Source organism: Suncus etruscus, chromosome 2 (assembly GCF_024139225.1).
Source record: "Suncus etruscus isolate mSunEtr1 chromosome 2, mSunEtr1.pri.cur, whole genome shotgun sequence".
NCBI classification, from domain to species: Eukaryota; Metazoa; Chordata; class Mammalia; order Eulipotyphla; family Soricidae; genus Suncus; species Suncus etruscus.
The window spans coordinates 18,605,435-18,625,978 of record NC_064849.1 but is presented as its reverse complement, the minus strand read 5'-3'; the positions used below and the strand labels follow the sequence as shown (position 1 = coordinate 18,625,978).

Below are 20,544 nucleotides of genomic sequence, written 5' to 3'. Positions count from 1 at the left end.
TATTCAAAAGAATAATTTAGCAATTAGAACTAATACATTATTTTATCAAAGACACAGACCACATGGTGAGTAGGTAAAAATAAGTGGCATTTAAACACACGGACAATAGAAATAATAAAAAATAAAATCAGGAAAATGGTTCAAAGGGTTGGAGCACAAACTTTGCATAGAGGCAGGCCCAATACTGCATGGTTGCCAGGAGCAACTTCTGACTATATGGGGAGTGGGTTTCCCCCCCCAAATAGTAATAATAATGAAAAGAAGAAAATATCTAGGAACATATATAATTAAACTGTGTAAATCACTATACAAAAAAAAAAAAAAGTCTATAGTTCCCTGTTGGGTTCATTCAAGCAGGCTCTAAATAAAAGGAAAGTGAGGATGTGCTCTCAGATGAAACCAGGTAAGTGCCATTATTAAGGTACAGTGACTCCATGCTTATCTACGGAGATCATGCAATTGTCATCCAAAATCCTGCCAGACTTTTTTTGGAGTGGAAATTGACAAACTGTTTCTAAGATTTATGTGGAAAGGCAAAGAACTTAAAATAACCTAGGCAATCTTTAAAAAAAGAATGAAGTAGGAGGACTTACACTAGCAGACTTGAAGATTTAGCATAAAGCTACAGCATATGAGACTGTGTGCTGCTGGCATAATGAAATACAAGTAAATCTATGAGCAGAATAAAAGCCAGGAAGAGATCAACATAGCTGCTGCCCATGGGCTTTTGAAAAGAGGAACCAAAGCAATTTACAAGAAGTTTCCTTTAATAAAAGATATAACAATAACTTGACAATTCATAGGGACAATGGACCTAAATTTGAAAACTGAAAAAAATGAAGTATCTATAAGAAAATTGTGGAGGAAAATTCTCACTTAGAGTGGTCAGATATTCCATAGGATAAATCAAGAGTAAGAGAAAAAAAATGGGCTTAGTTTTCATCAAGATAAAAATATTCATTAAGGGCTAGAGAGATAGCATGGAGGTAGGGAGTTTGCCTTGCATGCAGAAGAAGGTCAGAGGTTCAAATCCTAGCACCACATATGGTCCCCCCCCGAGTCTGCCAGGAGCAATTTCTGAGTGTAGAGCCAGGAGTAACCCCTGAGCACTGCCGGGTGTGACCCAAAAACAAAAAACAAAAAGTTCATTAAAAGATAGGAAAATTAAATAACAAGTAAGACATGAACTGGCAGAACATATTTGCTATCCCATCAAAGAACATGCAGTCAAGATATACAAAGTCCTTTGAGAAATTAAAATGACTTTTAAAAATAGGCATAAGATTTGTGAATAGTCACTTCACAAAAGAAGGTATGTGAATGGGCAAGAAACATAGAGAAAGGTATGAACATACCTTTCTTCACTTCACTGGGATGATGTCAGCCAAGAAATGCAAATTCAAACCACAGTGAGAAGCAACGCTATATAAAAATGGACTGAGCTTCTCAGACTGACAATTCTAAGCTTTGGCAAGGATCTGGAGCATCTGGAACTTTGCTATCTTGCTGGCAAGAATATAAAATAGTACAACTGTTTTGAGAAATTATCTGAATATTTCTAGTAAAATTAAATACACACCTTTTCTAAAACCCAGTAATTCTACTCCTGGGTATCCACCCCCAGAGAAATGAGTGCATATCCCAACCCCCATCCCCAACTGTCTCACAAATCTTGTCTAAGAATATTTAGAAAAAATAAAAAGAATGTTTAGAGAGACTTTCTTTATAGTCGTTGGAAAGTGGAAGCCATTCAAATATCCATCCACAGTAAAACAAACAAGCCAACAGTAGCAGTATTTAGAAATCCCAAGAACAAAAGGACTCACATATATTGATGAATCTCAAAATGCTATGAGCTCAGGAAGGCCATGTGGGGAGCCAGCTAACCTCAAATGGTGCAGACAGAAGAGGGTGATGCCTGAGAGGTGGGGTGTTGCCTGGGAAAGGGATCTGGGCCAATTTCCTGTGTATCCGTTGGAATGTTCTATATGTGGTTCTGATTGATGGATGTCAAGCAGTGGATATCAGTGTAGAAATCTACTGCAATGAACTGAATTGTGTTGAATTTAAAATATGGTGTCCTCAGCTCCTACCATAACGACATGTACAGAGGGGCCTTGGGAGATTGGGTGAGGATGGGGATAGATGAGACATACGGGTGAGATTCCCACAAAGAAGAAACCGACTTTCATGCTCACTTTACACTCTCCATGTGAGGACAAAGGCAACAGTGGCCATCTTCAAACCTGGAAGAGCTCACCTACCCAAACACCCTAATTTTAGACTTCTTGGTCTCCAGAGCACCTCAGAAATCATGGCTGCATGAGCATCCCCGAGCTAAGTAACATATGTATCCAACTTTTTCTTTCTTTCTTTTTTGTTTTTTTTTTTGTTTTTGTTTTTGTTTTTGGACCACATCTTGCAGCACTCAGAGGTTATTCCTGGCTCTGTGCTCAGAAGTTACTCCTGACAGGCTCATTGGTCCATATGGTCCATCTGGACATTGGGGAACAAACCCAGTTGACTACATGCAAGGCAAATACCTTATCTATTATATTATTGCTCCAGCCCCAGTTGAATCTCTTTTAATAAATTCCACTAAAACTGTCCCTACAAACTCACTGTAAAAGATTACAAAGAAAGGACAAAATATTATTCTTGGTATTCAGCTTGAGATAAACATGTGAGTCTCTCCATTGCTTTCTGTTCAGGGCAGATGAGGCTGACTTGTGCCTTCTCTTTGCACAGGTCAGTTCTTCCTCCTTCCTTCTTCTAAATTGTGGCTGTGATGGCTGGAGCTCTGATGGCCATTTTGGCAGGAGGCAAGAGTAGAAGCTAGACGGGTTCGAACCCTTAAAGAAATTGTTGGCACAACCTCCCAAACTTAACACCACAGTGAAATAGTCCTCTATTTTATGTAGCTGTTATTTGGGGCTTGGATGTACAAGCAGCTATATTCAGTCTGAACTAAACAAACACCCAAATATCCAGCAACAGGATCACAACAACAGGATCATCCACCTGCCATATTATACCAGAGTTGGAACCCCAACCTCACAATCTGCTCTCTTACCTTGTTTTGGGAGCTCCAGCCTCCATCCGAGTTGGTATTTTCCAGAGAGACCTTCTGCTCTGGGGGACTGTTGAAGTCAAGGGGTCATTTACAGATTTTTTGTCTGCTGGTGAAACTGTGAGGTTAGAAAAATATGGCATGTTAAGAAATGTGGTTCTTGGGCCCAGGGGTGGGGCTTTGTGGTGTAGCACTTGCCTTGCATAGATTTGATTACCAGCTAGTATACTTGCTTTGTTTTGGTTTTGGTTTTGGATTTTTGGACCACACCTGGTGGCACTTAGGGGTTACTTCTGGCTCTGTGTTCAGAAATAGGCCTGGCAGACTCAGGGGATCATATAGGATGCTGGGGATCAAACTTGGATCAGTTCTGGGTCAGCTGCATGCAAGGCAAACACCCTACCACTGTGCTAATCACTCTGGCCCCCTAGAATGCTTGCTTTAAATGTGGGAACTCTGGGTTTGATCTCCCCGAATTTTCAGGATTGAACCCCCCAAAGAAAAGTGCTCTTTGCAGGCAACTTTAAGATGAGGACAGTCAGGCTGGAGCAATAGCGTGTTTGCCTTGCACGCAGCTGACTTGGTTCCCATATGGTCCCCCAAGCCAGGAGCAATTTTTGAGCTCATAGCCAGGAGTAACTCCTGAGCATCACTGGTGTGGCCCAAAAACCAAAAACCAAAAAAAAAAAAAAGAAAGATGAGGACAGGACAGTGAAAACTGTGCCCCTGAATGGAAAGAAAGAGAAGCTGCCCCAAAGGGACATGGTTCTGGTCTGTTCCATAGGTGCTAACCTGGGCTCTGTCCCTATGAAATCTTGATCAGGTGACCAGAAACTTCCTACATGGCACATACACAGTGGGGAAAACAGGCAGAGAATTAGCTAGTGAGATCAGATGCAAACTCATTTCTAGAGGCAACTGAAGTATTGCTTAAGGTTCAGTAACCCAATTGCTCTGGGCCTCAGTTTGTTAAAATCTGTAGAGTGGGCATCATGAGTGTGGAAGTCTGACCTACAGAACTACCAAGTGCCAGTAACAGCCCAGCCTGTTGACTCCTAGACCCAGCCTGCACACCTCAGGAGTCCCGCACATGCCCTCTTTGGTCTTCCTAACCCAGCAGAGGGTCTCTGCCTGTTAGTGCTCTTGTGAAATATGTTTCCTCTAGAATGGTATTATTACAACAGTGGGGATCTTAAGGGCTGATACCCCAACCTGCTTTATGGATCTGGGTACCAACTGTCAGATTTTAGAAGTAGTCACACACACACACACACACACACACACACACACACACACACACACACACACACACACACACACACACACACACACACACACACCCTGCTTCTGAGACCCAGATATTTCAGCAACATGTTCCCCCACACTTGGCAGGGTCTTGCCCAGGCTATGTATGTGGCATGCAGAACCCCGAGTGTGTCTGGGCAGGCCTTCTGCCCACTCCTCCCAGCCAACCACTAAGTCTACCTTTCTGTTGAGCTGCAGGAGGTGGGGTGAAAAATACCCTGATGCTGGGAGGTATGTGCATTTTAGGGGTTCCACATAGGGACTGTCTGCTGCTGCTGGGTCCCAGGATCACAAAACTATGGTGCTTGCCCTGAGTCTGCTAATCTAAGGGTCTGCCCTGTATTGCTAACCTAAGGATTTGTTCTGGCTCTGCCAAGCCAAGGGTCTCTGGCTTGCTGTGTGGTATACAGGCCTGCTGTGTGACCTTACTAATCTGCTAGAGAAGGAGCAGCAGAAACTCCACAGGAGCAGAGAAGTGCAGCCCAGCCTCAGGAGGAAGGGGGCGTCCTTTGTTCTGTGAGTGCACTAGCAGGTCAGCACTGGCCCCATTTCCAGGAGATGACTGTGATCACAGAGTCCACTGATTGTAGCCCTGTCCACGGTCACTTGGACTGCCCAGAGAATCAGACCCTTGCATGGTCCGAGGCTCAGGTGCAGCAGCTCCACCCTAAGACCCCTGAGAATCACAGAAAAAAAAAAAAAAAAAACCACAGTGCTGGTCTCCATGTTTTTTTTTTTTACTGGGGCCACACCCCTCTGAACTGTTTTAATGGGGGCTAGGCTGACACAGTGTTGGGGATGGATCCCAGTGCTAGAACCTGCTCCCTGCTGTGCTGAGGGAGTGGGGATCAGTCAATGAACCCCCTATAAGAAAGAAAGTTGGGGAGCCCCCTTCCCCCAGCACAAATGACTCAGCTCTTTCAGCTCCTGTTTTAGTGTGTCAGAGTTGGATTCTGGTTCATGAAGTCGCAGAGCAGATAAAAGGTGTTGGGAAGGAGCCGGAGCAATAGCACAGTGGAAAGGCGTTTGCCTTGCATGCAGCAAACTTGGGACGGATCCGGCATCCCATATGGTCTCCCGAGCCTGGCAGGAGCGATTTCTGAGCACAGAGTCAGGAGTAACCCTGGAGCACCGCCGGGTATGGCACCAAAACAAAACAAAACAAAACAAAACAAAAATGTTGCTGGGAAGGTCTTTAAAGGCTCACAGAGAGACCCATCACCACTTGGTCCCCCAGCATTGCCAGGAGCAACCCCTACTCCATAACAGAGTTGGGGGGTAGCTCTGAATACTCCTGAGTATGGTCCAACTCTCCCCACATGAACGCCTCCAAAAATGGTTAAGGCTCTTGCTGCCAAGCTATTCCCAAGGAGTCAATTTTACATTTTAGGGTAGCAGCAAAGTTGACAGGAGTCATGGCTGGAAATTCAAGACCCCAGGACCCCTGAAAGCCGTCAACCTGACTTCATCAATCTTTTAAACAAAGATCTATTTTTTGGGGGGGCTGGGGCTCCCCCAAAAGTGGTGGAATGTAGGAGCTCACACCTCTACGACAACAAGTGCTTCAGCCCTTAGACATCACTTCCGTCTCTCAGTCTTGGGAGGAAGGAAGCACATCCAGCAGTGCTCAGGGGCTTCCCCGGCTCAATGTCTCAGTGTGTGTTTGCAGGGACCCTGAGATTCTGGGGCTCAAACCTGGGCCTCCACATGCCCAGCCTCTGTGCTGTGTGCCCGGCAGGCAGGTATATTCTCTATCTGATTCTTCTGACAATGGTTGCAAAATGTTACCCACTGGACATGCCCTGTTGTCAATGTCCTGACCCTCCTACCCTCTTAATGGGGTGACCAGATATCCCCGCCCACCCCCCACCCCCCAGCCCAGAATGTCAGGGTGTGAAGTCCCAGTTGTCCCCACACTGACCTGCCGTTTGGCTCACATTCTTCTCAGGGGTGTCTTTGGCTTTGACTTTGCTCTTGTATCTCACAGCGCGATTGAAGACGGAGTGTCTCTGGATTCCTGTGAAACTCCTGGACGATGGCTCCTCCTCCCCGGGGTTCTCCTGGTTGGTGGGGGTCTCAGCCCTTTTCCATAGTGACTCAGGACTCCCCTGAGTGGGCTCCCCCTTAATTTCCCACGAAGCCCTTGAATATTTCTTCTTAGCAGCTTCCAGATGAGTAGGACCACCTGAAGCCATGGAAATCATCTCAGTTGGGTGGCTGCAGAGGTCCCTCCCCATTCCCTTATACCGAGGACTCTGGAATGAAGAAGAAGCAGGTTCAGTGAGAGGCCTCTGGGCAGAAGATTCCATCAAGGTTGACTCTGGGGCTAGAGATACATAGAGCAAGCAATGTGCTTGCCTTGTACTGCCAGGAGTAAACCCTGAGCACAAAACCAGGAGTGAGCCCTGAGCAAACACTAGGTGTGTTCTCTTCTATCACCACTCCCACAAAATCTTCAGATCTAATCAGTCTGGAGCAATCTGGGCCCTGGAAGACAGCTGTCTTTGCTGCAATTGGGAGGCAGGTGTGTAGTAAAGCTTGCTTATTTGATGCACAGCGTGCATTTGAGAGCTAATGCTTCAAGTGGCGGAATAACTAACTTCAAGTCAACATTTCCTGAGGGAATCAAGAGGGAATAACAGCAGAAGCAGGTAGAGATAAAGCCAGAATGAAGCAGTCACAGAGACAAGTCAGGAAGCACAGAAAGGCCAAGGAGGGCCAGAGTGATAGCACAGCGGTACGGCATTTGCCTTGCATGCGGCTGACCTGAAAAGGACCCTGGTTTGATCCATTTGGTCCCCTGAGCCTGCAAGAAGCAATTTCTGAGTGCAGGGCCAGGAATAAACGCTGAACACCTCTGGGTGTGGCTTCCCCTCCAAAACAAACAAACAAACAAACAAACAAATAAACAAAAGGCCACGGTGAGCAACAGGTGGGGTATCCACCAGTCCACCAGAGATGGGCTCTGGTCCTAGATCAGCCTCTGCCTGCTTACTGGGAACCCTGAAAGGGTCTTTGAAAGGGCAATGGAGGCAACTAGAGTAGCAAGAGCCTTCCCTCAGAAACCCCAATACACCCTAGGGACTTGGGATGCTGCAGAGAACCCCATTTTTTTTGACCACCTGCCCTCTTAACACACAAGGAGAGACCAGGCTCCTTGGGTCACACTAAAGAACAGTGCAGGGGCTAGTGTGGGATTCCTGTGACTTCACAGCTGTCCAGCTGTGAGTTCCATAAATTATTTGAGGTGTAGACATGTCTATGCTCTGGATATTTTCTTGATCCTAGCTCAGAAACTGCAGCCATATTCCATAACGTCCCACTAACTGGGCCGGAGAGACAGCCAGGGGTTAAGGCACTTGCTTTGCACATGGCTAACCTTGGTGATCCCTGGCACTGTGTATGATTCCCTGAACATTGCGAGGAATGAGCCCCAGTCACAAAGCCAGAAGTAATCCCTGAGCATAGAGCTGGGAGTGAGCCCTGAGTGTAGAGATAGAAGGGAACCCTAAGCACAGAGCTGGGGTGACCCCCTAAGCAAACAGTCATTAGTTATCCTGAGCATGACTGGGTGTGGGCCACATCTCTTTCCCCACAAATAAACAACAACAACAAAAAAAGCCAGTCAAAATATCAGTCTCAAGTAAGCTCCAGAACATGGTCTTAGTTTTCCTTTTGTTCAGTGGAGACAAGAGGTGGAGGTGGGGCTGGAGAGATCCCTACTCCCCACACCCAGGTGCTCTGCTAGCCTCAGATCCTCACTTTGGAATCTCCCACAGGCCAGCCCCAGTCTATACACACATCCTGATCTGTATATCCTTTGGAGGAGTGGTCTTGGAAGCTTCAGGAGAGAGACCCCCCCCCAAATTGTCCCCTAGGCAAAGATATTTCTCTAAGGCAGAAATTTCTCTAAGACAGAAATTCAGACCTTTGGGACAGGGGTGATGTCAGGCCATTCTGGCTTCTGGAACCACCTGTGACCAAATGCTAAAGATTTGCCTGGATCCTACCTCCCAGAGGAGCCAAAAATCTCAGACCAGAGTTAAGTGGGGGGGGGGGCAGCTCAGCCAGGTGCAGGGAGGACTGTGGGGGCCTTGGTGGTCTTTCAGGGCAACAGGCAGCTGGATATACACATGTAGTCCTGATGTCTGTGTTCGGGCCCACAAGAGACTGTACATCATGGCAAGGAGCTGGGACTTTCCCCTCAGTTTGGCCATTATGCTGTATTTCCCAGCAATCAGGGAGAAGGCCAGGCCAAGGTGCCCATTAAGTGCCAGGAAATCCTTAGGGCAACCCCTACCAGTGTAGTAGGGGAGTGATGCAGCAGGTGCCCCCAGCAGTGTATGTCCAACTTGAGCTGCTGGTGAAAGGGGAAGCATCCGTTTTACCCTTGCCAGCTCCCATCCTACCTTTTAAACATTCCTGAAAATTCCTGATAGTCTCTTCTCAGACTGCTTTTTCTTTCTTTTTCTGGGGGTGGTGGTGGTGGGGTTTTGGGTCACATCAGTGGTGCTCAGGGCTATGCTCTCAGAAATCGCTCCTGGCTTAGGGGCCATATTGGGATGTGGGGGATCGAATCACACAGTCCGTCCTAGGCTAGCACGGGCAAGGCAGACACCTTACTGCTGTGCATTATTGCTCTTGCCCCTCAGACTGCTTTTTCTTTTCTTTTTTTTTTTTTTTTTTTTTTTTTGGGTTTTTGGGTCACACCACGGTGATGCTCAGTGCGTTACTCCTGGCTGTCTGCTCAGAAAATAGCTCCTGGGCATGCACGGAGGACCATATGGGACCAGACCTGCTTTTCAAGGCTGTCAAAGTTGCCACAGGCCTTGAGCTCTCAGGAGGCTGAGGGTAATAGAATAATACCTGGGTGGAAGGTCCAATTTGTTACAGAAAGAGTCTTAAATTCGAGTGTCCTCATCAGTTGAAGTGGAAATGCAAGATGGTAATCTTATTTTAACAACACGAGTGGTTCATAATTAGGAATCCACTGAGATGCTGATAAGAAACACAAAGACCCATTTTTTCCATACTATAAAGGCTCACAAACTAATAAAAATACTAAGTTCCTCCCTCTCTCTGGGGATTTTTCCTTCTCTTCTACTATTCAGTAAGCCTTTTCTATTTCTAACTATGAATTTGAGCATCTTATTATTCAATATTTTTTATTATTTTTATTGTTGCTATTTTGTTTTGTATTGGGGTCATACCTGGAAATGCTGAGGGGTTGCTTCTGGCTCTACACTCAGGAATCAATCCTGACAGTGCTCTGCAGGACTATATGGGATGTGGGGATCGAACCTGGGTTGGCAGCGTCCAAGGCTGCCATTACCCGCTGTACTATGGTTCCAACCCATTTTATCCTTGAAAATATTGATGAATCTGGGAACTGTGGAGGGACATATAGCCCCATGGGCCACTTCTCCACATTACAGAGGACAAAGCTGCTGGAGGAGCTTGGGGGTAGCCCCATAAAAGGGGGTGAGAGAGCTGCTTTTCCTAGCCAGAAGCATAGGGGGGCCTTGCCCTGTGCCCTGGCAAACTTCCCTTCTGAGGAGGCAATGCACAGCTCCTGGGAGAGATGTATAGCCCATACAGGACAAGGTGGCACAGGCTGATAATCCTCCCCGGGCTCGGCTTCTGACTTGAAGATGGCAAGATGGGCCCAGGATGTTGACACCATGTGTCCATAGACTAGCCTGAGTGGTGCCCCAGGACATGGGCTTCCTGGCATGGCCCCCAGTAGCCAGAAAGGTGACCTGCAGTATCAAGTAGCACATGAGCTCAAAGGGGCAGAGCACATGATGGGGAAGTTGGGTTCTGTGTGTCTAGCACCACCAGGAATGACCTCCAAACCCTAAGTGGTCTCTGAACAGGTCTGACTCGTGACTCCCAACACCAGAAACCAGACAAACACAGGAACAGAAAGAACTTAGGGACCGAGCGATAGTGCAAAGGTAGGGGATTTGCCTTGCACGTGGCTGACCCAGGATGGACCTGGGTTTGATCCCTGGCGTCCCATATAGCCCCCACAAGCCAGGAGCGATTTCTGAGCACATAGCCAGAGTAACCCCTGAGCGTCACCGGGTGTGGCCTAAAATCAAAACCAAAACAAACAAACAAACAAAAAACAAAGAACTCAATGGGTGGAGATCTGGAGTGGCCCTGACAGCCCTGGGGCCCCCCAACAATAAAACTAACAGAGCTGAAACCTGAGGAGCATTGAGCCCTGTCAGCACATGCAGAGCCTACTCACTCTGCATAGAGAACAAGGTCTGTTCGCTGCCACAGCAGCACCTAGATCAGTCTATTCCTCTGGGTTCTGGACTCCTGTGATGCCCCGAAGTCACGCAACCCAAACAGCCTGGAATGTTCCAGGCATCGGGAGAGGGACAGTGCATGGATGATACACTAGAGAGGAGGTGGCAGGAATCCATAGGGCTCCTGGGAAAAGAGCTAGCAAGTATCCTGTTCTCTGTGTCCTACAGCAGGTATGCCTGCAGAACCACCGCCAGAGGCCCCTGCATAGACCCACACTGCAAGCTGGAGAAGTTCAAGGCCAGAAGAACAAACTCTGAATTCCTGCTGGTGGTAAATGCAGTGGCATCGAGGACGGAGAGGAGTCCTCTTGGGCAGACAGGCAGGCAAGGGTGAGGGTGCCTGTGGGCGTGCTGGAGAGAGGAGGGAGGGACTTTCTTTGCGAAGCAGGGGGGATCCTTCAGGTGTGGCAGGCACAGGGCATGGTATGCTGACTGCTGAACTTCCAAATTTGGTGCTTAAAACCTTAGCTCGGGGGCCGGAGAGATAGCATGAAAAAATAGGACGTTTGCCTTGCATGCAGAAGACGGTGGTTTGAATCCCGGTGTCCCATAGGTCCTCCAGGCCTGCCAGGAGTGATTTTGTGAGCATAGAGGCCAGGAATAACCCCTGAGCACCACCGGGTTTGTGGCCTCAAAACAAACAACAACAACAACCAAACCCCAACCTTAGCTGCAGTCTTCAGAAAAGCCAAATGAGGATGGCAGGATTTTTACAACTGAGTGTGAAGTTAGACCTAGTGCGTATGAACTCATTCATGACTTAGGAATCCTGCAGTTTCTGTATCAGTTGGTGGTTCTGGCTGAACATCGACCAAGAATTAAGGACTCAGAGGGAGGGTGTAGGGTAGAGGCGTTAACCCCTGACCTCCCAGACATGGGAGCTTGAGAAAACACCCACAGAACTTTCCTGCCTCATTGCTGGTGTCTGTCCTGGGTCCTTTCATCTCTGGAGAGTCTGGTGATTTGTTACTGTCCAAAGGACCAGAGGGACTAATTGGGTAAGATGGGTGTCTCACTAACTTCCCATGGAAACGCCAATGTAGCCCTGCATGGAGGACCATTCTCCTAGCACCCGGAAGTTTGTTAGCATGCTGGTGTGCTTATGCATTTATATGTGAGGTGCATTTGTGTGCACTTGTATGCACATGTAGCATTAAATAATTAACGATGGATCTGGTTGGAGAGGATGCCATCCCAGGCCATGTGGCTCCGCAACCCCCATTCAGCTGGTGGGTCCCAGGTTTAGGTGAATGGCGAAATCAGACTTATCCAGAGACAGGCATCAGGAAGCATCAACTTTATTCATGCGCCCTATTCACCACATGTTTGTGGCCTATACATAACCTTTCAAGCACAGCCATTCTTCGATAGCCCTGCATCTTTGTTTTGGTTTTGTTTTGTTTTTGTTTTTGTTTTTGTTTTTGGGTCACACCCGGCGGTGCTCAGGGGTTACTCCTGGCTGTCTGCTCAGAAATAACTCCTGGCAGGCACAGGGGACCATATGGGACACCGATTCGAACCAACCACCTTTGGTCCTGGATCCCTGCTTGCAAGGCAAACGCCGCTGTGCTATCTCTCCGGGCCCTAGCCCTGCATCTTAACTACCTTTCAGCCATCTTCCCTTTCACCTCCATGCTGGGCCAAAAGACCAAAAGGGCAGAGACCCAAAAAGGCGGCCGAATCCCCTGGGTCAAAGGCTTTATCTACCTTTTCCAAGACCCTTCCCAGGAATGGGCGGGGGTCTTGCAGGAAAGGTCAAGTTACCTAGGGAGAAAGGGTGGGGGGTGAGGCTTCATGCACATGTAATGCATGTCCACATTTATGAGTATGGAAGGTGGGTAGCAGCAAGAAGCTCACTTAGATTCAAAAGCCTCACTGGCACCCCAGTTGATCTTAAAGTTCTGGGAAAACCTATTGTGCATTGTTTATAAAGCCAAAGGCAAAAGGAAAAGAAAAATACACCGAAGGGTGAAAGTCACACAAGGGAGGGGAGCAGCTTTTTCCCATGATTCTGGAAATGCTGCAGAAGATGAACACGCTCGAGTTGGCCAGGAGAGACAGTGCAGGGGCTAAGGCATTTGCGTAGTGGCTGGCCTGGTTCCCATCCTGGCACTGCATATGGTTCCCGAACCTTGCCAGGAGAGATCCCTGAGCATGGAGCTGGGAATGAGCCCTGAGAGCACTACTGAGTATGATCCAAAAAAAACTTAAAAACTAAAACATTAAAAAAAAAAAAACCAAACCTAGAAAAATATAGCTTATACCAACCTAGGATCTGAACAGACAGTCCACAGGGAAAAAACCAAAGCACTCTAAAAGCCCAGAAGGAGTGGGCTCAGAATAGAAATTCTCCACCTGCAAAGAACACTTTTTTCCATAAGTACTTTGGCTGGAAATGCAGTATGCAAGCAGTGTGGCTGAGGGGTAACGGATACCCTTGCTCCCCTATTGTGACTAGTGGGATTATCACAGTGGTCAGCCCTATGGGAGCAGTTTGGCAATGTTTTAGCAGGATCAGAAGCAAATAGGCTTTACCCCAACAAAACTTCCTGCAGAGAATTTGGCCTAGGAACTATGTGTACAACGGGAAAGAGGAAGGGATGCTCCAGGGGACCCCTGGGGAATTGTTTGAGAACCAGCCAAACCAATGAGGAGTCTAGGTACTTCCCTCAGTGAAGTACAATGTAGTTTAATGGGCGAGTGAGGGAAGTTTTCATGTCCTGATCAGAAGGGGGGCCAGTTACTGACAAAAGAGCAAAAAGCAGGGGCCAGAGAGACATTGTATGGAGAAGGCACACGCATGCAGTCAACCTGGTTCAATCCTGGATGTTGTGTGTGGTCCCTGAGACCTGCCAAGAGTGATTTCCTGAGCACAGATCTAAGAGTAGTTCTTGAGCACAGCAGATATAAGGAAGGAAGGAAGGAGAGGAAGGAAGAAGGAAGGAAGGAAGGAAGAAAAGGAAAGAGAAAGAATGAAAAAAAGAAAAAAGAAAGCAGAAATAAAAGCAGAGTATGCATTATATTTCGATTAACATACAAGGGGAAGAGAGATTTAAATATCTTGAAATGAATATCCCAAAAATTATGGAAGGAGTTTTAAGAAATAAATACCAAAATTTATACATAAGTATATATATGTGTGTGTGTGTGTGTGTGTGTGTGTGTGTGTGTGTGTGTGTGTGTAAGTAAAAAATATATTTTAGAGGAGAATATTTGAACAATAAAAATTGGGTTGGGAGGGAAGGAAAAATTTAAAGTACATGCTTTTTAAAGTTCTTTTATTTTTAAAAGCTCTGTGTACAAATTAACTCATTTAAATATTAATTAGATGACTATTTTGAGAGGAAATGTGAATAGGACAGGATCTTTATTTAAAAAAAATGCTAAGGGGCCGGGCGGTGGCGCTGGAGGTAAGGTGCCTGCCTTGCCTGCGCTAGCCTAGGACGGACCGCGGTTCGATCCCCCGGCGTCCCATATGGTCCCCCAAGAAGCCAGGAGCAACTTCTGAGCGCATAGCCAGGAGTAACCCCTGAGCGTCACAGGGTGTGGCCCAAAAACCAAAAAAAAAATAAAATAAAATAAAAAAAAATAAAAAAAATGCTAAAAATGAATGGAGGGGGCCAGAATGATAGCAAAGTAGTAGGGCCTTGCATACTGCCAACCCAGGACAGACTCAGGTTCGATTCCTAGCATCTCAGATGGTCCCCTGAGCATGCCAGGAATGATTTCTGAGTACAGAGCCAGGAGAAATCCCTGAGTGTTGTTGAGTATGGCCAAAAACCAAAAATTCAAAAAACCAAAAAAAAAAAAAAAAAGAGAGAGAGAGAGACAGAAGGCTCTGGGGTTCAATCTAGAATCTTCTGAGAACATGCAGAAAGAAGACCATGAGTTTGGCCAGGAAAAATGAGGAGTTTGATGAGGAAAATAAAGCTGTTTGTTTTTGTTTGGGGGCCACACCCGGTGATGCTCAGGGCTTACTTCTGGCAATGAGCTTGGGGACCATATAGGATGACGGGGATATAACCGCAGTCCGTCCTAGGCTAACTCGAGCAAGGCAGATGCCTTACTGCTTGCGACACCGCTCTGGCCCTGGAAAATAAAGCTGTTAGACATTGAGTAAGAGTGATTTGTTCAAGGAGATGTTTTCATTCCTAATTAAACTCTTTTCAATGTGAGTTAGCTAAACCAGAGGCAATTATCAACTCATTAAGCAGCCAATACTATAGAACATGTCAGTGACTGAGTGACACTTAAAATCGCAGTCTGGAAAATATCTGGGAAAGAGATACCAGCAGGCAGATGCCTCCTGATGTAGATATTGGGAATGTGTTAATCATGAAAGGACTGGACATGGATCCAGTCTCAGCATGAACATGCTTCCTGGAGTTTGAGCAGTGTGAGTCAAAAATAAGTTATCAAGAAAGATGAAATGGCAATCTACAGGGGCAGACAACCCCAAAGAACCAAGCAACTTTAGGAATTGAGAAGAATCCAGTTGAGGGGAGGAGAGAGGAGGAGGAGGAGGAGGAGGAGGAGAAGAAGAAGAAGAAGAAGAAGAAGAAGTAGAAGAAGAAGAAGAAGAAGAAGAAGAAGAAGAAGAAGAAGGAGAAGAAGAAGAAGGAGAAGAAGAAGAAGGAGAAGAAGAAGAAGGAGAAAGAGAGAAGGGAGGGAGAGAACACCTGTCATCAGTTAGGAAAGGGCTGAGATATTTTTTTTTCTTCATTTTGGAGATGGAGCTGAGATATTTCAACCATAGGAGTGAGGAAACTAGAATAACCATATTAATCAACATTAATAACCCTTCAAGAGGGAAAGTTTGCATAACTGGATAAGGGAATGCAATGGTTTAAAGAAGGAATGCTTAGATCCCGCTTGGCCCCAGGTATAGGGAGGAGAAGGAAAGAAATAAGAGTGAAGGGGACAGGGAGAAAGGGAGATGAAAAGTAACTGGGAGCAGGGGTCAAGGGGATTTAGGCACATCAATGCCATACATGGATGCTGCAAGGAATCATAAAGCTAATCACACAAACCACAGAGTCAACAACACTGGAATCATGAGACCCAAACTGTAAAACCAAACTTAAAAATGTGCCTGTCAAAATAGTAAGCCTTACTAAGAGGATATGGATAGGAACCCAGGAACATTGGTGGAGAGATGTTGACACTGGCAGTGGGATTGGTGTTGAAATATTGTATGTCTGAAGTTCAGCTATAAATAACTTTGTAAATTATGGTGCGCCACGGCAGCTTTAGTGGAGTCAGTGACATGGTGAAAGCCATATTCTTGGACCTGAGGCAAAAGCTTCATAGAAGTTAGTCTTCTGGAGCAGTTGCAAGGGCCCCAAAGCAAGAAGATATTCCCCACGTCATGTACTGCTTCTGGGAATAATAATGATGTTTTTTCTTACTCTATGCTACAGTAACCTGAGAACGCTGGGTTCTATTAAAAAAACCCACAACATGATTATTTAGGAACATGTTAATGATTTTACGAATCACACAAAAACTTGAGAGAATGATTTTTTAAAAACGAAGTCTTTAGCTGAAAATCAAGGAATTTTGCTTAAAAGCTATTACTAATATTCTTAGGAATAATAATAATAAAATCATTTAGCCATAACTTTGAAACAGTTATAAGTAGGAAAGTATTTGCTATAAGAATTTAAGGAGGGGCCAGAGAGTTAGCATCGAGGTAGGGCATTTGCTTTGCATGCTGAAGGTCGGTGGTTCGAATCCCAGCATCCCATATGGTTCCCCGAGCCTGCCAGGAGCGATTTCTGAGTGTAGAGCCAGGAGTAATCCCTGAGTGTTGCCAGGTGAGACCCAAAACAACAACAACAAAAACAAAAAAACAAAACAAAACAAACAAACAAAAAGAATTTAGGGAAAAGCCTATACAGCATAAAGCCTGGCTGCTGGAGACACTTAAAGGATTATGACAGATTTATATAAGTGTCCCTATAATAAGGCAAAAATAGATTAGGTAAAAAAAACAGGATTTCTTATGTTCCTAAGAAAAAGCAAGGCACATGATTATTATATCTAACACAGGGCAAAAGATGGACATCACCTATAGATAGAACTAGACTATGGCCCACTTAGCATAGAATTAACTATACCTGACCCCTCATTTTATACAAGAGTGTATGATAAGGTTGGTAACAGAGGAGTGGTACATAAAGGAAAAAAAGTGTCATATTATAAATTGCCCTTTTAAAAATATTATTAAAAGCAATGCCTCTTTAATTTCATCTTACACAGGAACAAAAGAATTTACTAAAAAAGCAAATAAAGAAGGCTGTGGAAGGCTTGGACCAAAGCAGTACATGATTGGAGACCTAAACCTGGACCTCCAGGCATAGATTTAAAATGGTGAATTTATAACATATTAAATATAATAAAAATCCTGTTCACAGCTTAGGCTGGGTAGGTTTTTAAAATCAAGCAAAAATTAACCACATGAACTATTAGTCTTAGGTTCATCTCTGAGCTCTTAAAAATAAAAAAGGAGCAGATGTCATGGCAGCTCCAGTGGAGTTCGTGACATGGTGAAAGCCATGTTCTCAGACCTGAGGCAAAAGCTTCACAGAAGTTAGCCTCCCGGAGCAGTCCCAAGAAGCCCCAAAGCAAGAAAATATCCCCCATGTCATGTACTGCCTCTGGGGATAATGATGATTGTTTTTCTTACTCCATGCTACAGTAACCTGAGGACACTGGGTTCTATAGAAAACCCACAACATAATTATTTGAGAACACATTAATGATTTTATGAATCACACAAAAACTTCTGAGAATGATTTTTGAAAAAGAAGTCTTTAGCAGAAAATCAAGACATTTTGCTTAAAAACTATCACTAATATTCTTAAGAATAATAATAGTAAAAATCATTTAGCCATAACTTTGAATCAGTTATAAGTAGGTAAGTCTCTGCTGAAAGAATGTAGGGAAAAACCTATAGCATATAACCTGACAGCTGGAGATACTTAAAGGACTGTGACAGATTCATATAAGTGTCTCTATAATAAGGCAGAAATAGATCAGGTAAGGGAAACAGGATTTCTTATGTTCCTAAGAAAAAGCAAGGCACACAATGATTTTTATCTAATACAGGGCAAAAGATGGGAACCACCTATAGATAGAACTAGACTATGGCCCACTTAGCATAGAATTAACTACACCTGATCCCTCACCTTATATAGGGGTGTATGATAAGGCTGGTAACAGAGGAGTGGTGCATGAAGGAAAAAGAGTGTCTTATTATAAATTGCCCTTTTAAAAAATATTATTAAAAGCAATGCCCTCTTTAATTTCATCTTACACAGAACAAAAGGATTTTACTAAAAAGCAAATAAAGAAGGCTGTGGAAGGCTTGGACCCAAAGCAGTACATGACTGGAGACCTTAAATCTGGACCCCCAGACATAGATATAAAATGGTGAATTTATAAACATATTAAATATAACAAGAATCCTGCTCACAACTCAGGCTGGGGCAGGTTTCTAAAATTAAGCAAAGATTAAACACATTAACTATTAGTCTTAGGTCATATAGTAAACGTAGACAATCACCAGAGTGCCGTTGTTTAAAAATAGTAAGATTTGATCATGCCTAGAAAATTGCTAATATGTGTTAAATATATGTTAAAATGAGAAACCTGTAAATTGATGTATTTTGATTTTTTGCCAATATCATGCTGTTAGATGTATAAATAACCTAAAAAAAATAAAGGCAGTTGCTCTGTAGCGAAGGCTCAAGCCAAAGCTCTTAGTCACTTTCCAACACCCAAGACTTCGAGTCTTTTGTTACGCCGACCCCTTGCCCACCTTTCTTTGGAGGAGAACCGGAGTGCTGCCCCCCCCCCCCCCGCCATGGCTGAGCAGTCTGTGGCAATGCTGATTTAATTTAAGAAAGGAAAGAGGAAAAAAGACCTGGGAGAAAAAAAGAGACAAGCAATGAGAGAAATATAGTTTTTCTGAGATGAGAAAAAGTCAAAGTATGTTAACTTCATCTACCTAACATATAGTTTTAATGCCATTCCAAGTTTGAAATTTTTTTAATTTTGGTTTTTGGGCCACATCCAGTGATGCTCAGGGGTTACTCCTAGCTCTGTGTTCAGAAATCAATCCTGGCTTGGGGGACCATATAGGATTCTGGGAATCAAACCCAGGTCTAACCTGGGTCAGTCACGTGCAAGACAAATGCCCACTGCTGTGCTATTGCTTTGACCCCCCAATGTTGAAATTTTATTTAAAAGCCTACCAGAACTTTGATAAAAATTATCTTGAAATTTGAGGTCAGAGAGATAGTACAGTGGGTAGGGCATTTGCTTTGCTATATTCCTGACCAGGGTTTAATTCCTGACATCCCATATGGCCCTCTGAGCTCCACTAAGAATATGAAGAGCCAGGAGTAATTCCTGAGTATCAGTGGGTATTGTCCAAAAACAAGCCAAAAATGATCTCGAAGTTCATCTTCAATAGAAGATTTTGAAGATTTGCTCGTTTTAAAAATCTAGGTAATAAAAATTAACTACTTCTGGCTTAAGGAGATCAGTTAGTAAACTAGGACAGGCAGTTGAGAAAGAAATACTTATCAGCAAAAACATTAGTTTATGGAAGTGACAACCCAAATACAACAATAGATTATAAAATCATATATCACCAGAAAAAATTATCAAAGTTATAAAAAACATTATCATAAGAAATAAAATTCCAGAATTTTATTAATATAAGATTTTAAAGTTACCAATAAAACACTGTCAAACCAAAACTATGAGTATTTACATACCGTACACTAAGGAGAAATTATCCCAGAAATGCAAGGTTGGTTAAATACAAAAAAATTATTTACTCCAATGCACATTATCAATAGAATACAGAATCTGAATAGGCATTTGATATCAAATAACATTTATGGGTTAGAGACATAGTGAGGAATTGAGGTGCTTGTCTTGCCATGGCCAATCTATATGCAAGAGTCAGTCTCCATGGTTCAACCAACACAAGTGATTCCATCACTGGCATCACATATGGTTCCCTGAACCCACCAGGAATGATCTCAGAATGAGGTTTCAGTCCGATACACAGCCAAGGATGACCCAAAAACCAAGTAGCATTTGACAAAGTTTAATACCCTTTTTGAGTAAAATTTCTCAACCAAACTGAGATCTTTCTCATTTTTCTTTTTTTTTTTTTTTTTTTTTTTTTTGTGGTTTTTGGGTCACACCCGGCAGTGCTCAGGGGTTACTCCTGGCTCCATGCTCAGAAATTGCTCCTGGCAGGCACAGGGGACCATATGGGACGCCGGGATTCGAACCAATGACCTTCTGCATGAAAGGCAAACACCTTACCTCCATGCTATCTCTCCGGCCCCGTTTCTCATTTTTCTAATTGATGGAGATTCTGTGGTTTTCGATACTATTAATAATGGTTTTCAAAAAAATAATGGTTTTCAATACTATTAATAATTTTAGGGGCCAGGAAGGTGGCGCTAGAGGTAAGGTGTCTGCCTTGCAAGCGCTAGTGTAGGATGGACCGCGGTTCGATCCCCTGGCATCCCATATGGTCCCCCCAAGCCAGGGATGATTTCTGAGTGCATAGCCAGGAGTAACCCCTGAGCGTCAAACGGGTGTGGCCCAAAAACCAAAAAAAAAAAAAAATTAATAATGTACATAATTCCAACACCACATTCATCTAAGGTGTATATAGATATATACATCTACCAGGGGTCTCAAACTTGCGGCCCGTGGGCCGCAAACGGCCCTCCGTACAACATTTTGTGGCCCTGCCCTAGAAGAATCTTTTTTTTGTTTTGTTTTGTTTTAGTTGTTTGGGTCACAGCCCCCCCCCCC

General features: G+C 44.5%; 1 protein-coding gene across 1 annotated transcript in view; it reads right to left on the bottom strand.

Moving 5' to 3' along the window:
• The window catches only part of NGEF (neuronal guanine nucleotide exchange factor), an 81,674-nt gene extending 75,072 nt beyond the window's left edge, over positions 1-6,602 (bottom strand). The window contains exons 1-2 of the mRNA XM_049769305.1: positions 6,297-6,602; positions 3,074-3,188 (exon numbers count right to left, since the gene is read on the bottom strand). Of these exons, the coding sequence (XP_049625262.1) occupies positions 3,074-3,188; positions 6,297-6,579 (398 nt within the window). The 5' untranslated portion in view covers positions 6,580-6,602. The remainder of the gene's footprint in view (positions 1-3,073; positions 3,189-6,296) is intronic.
• Between the last annotated feature and the right edge of the window lie 13,942 nt (positions 6,603-20,544).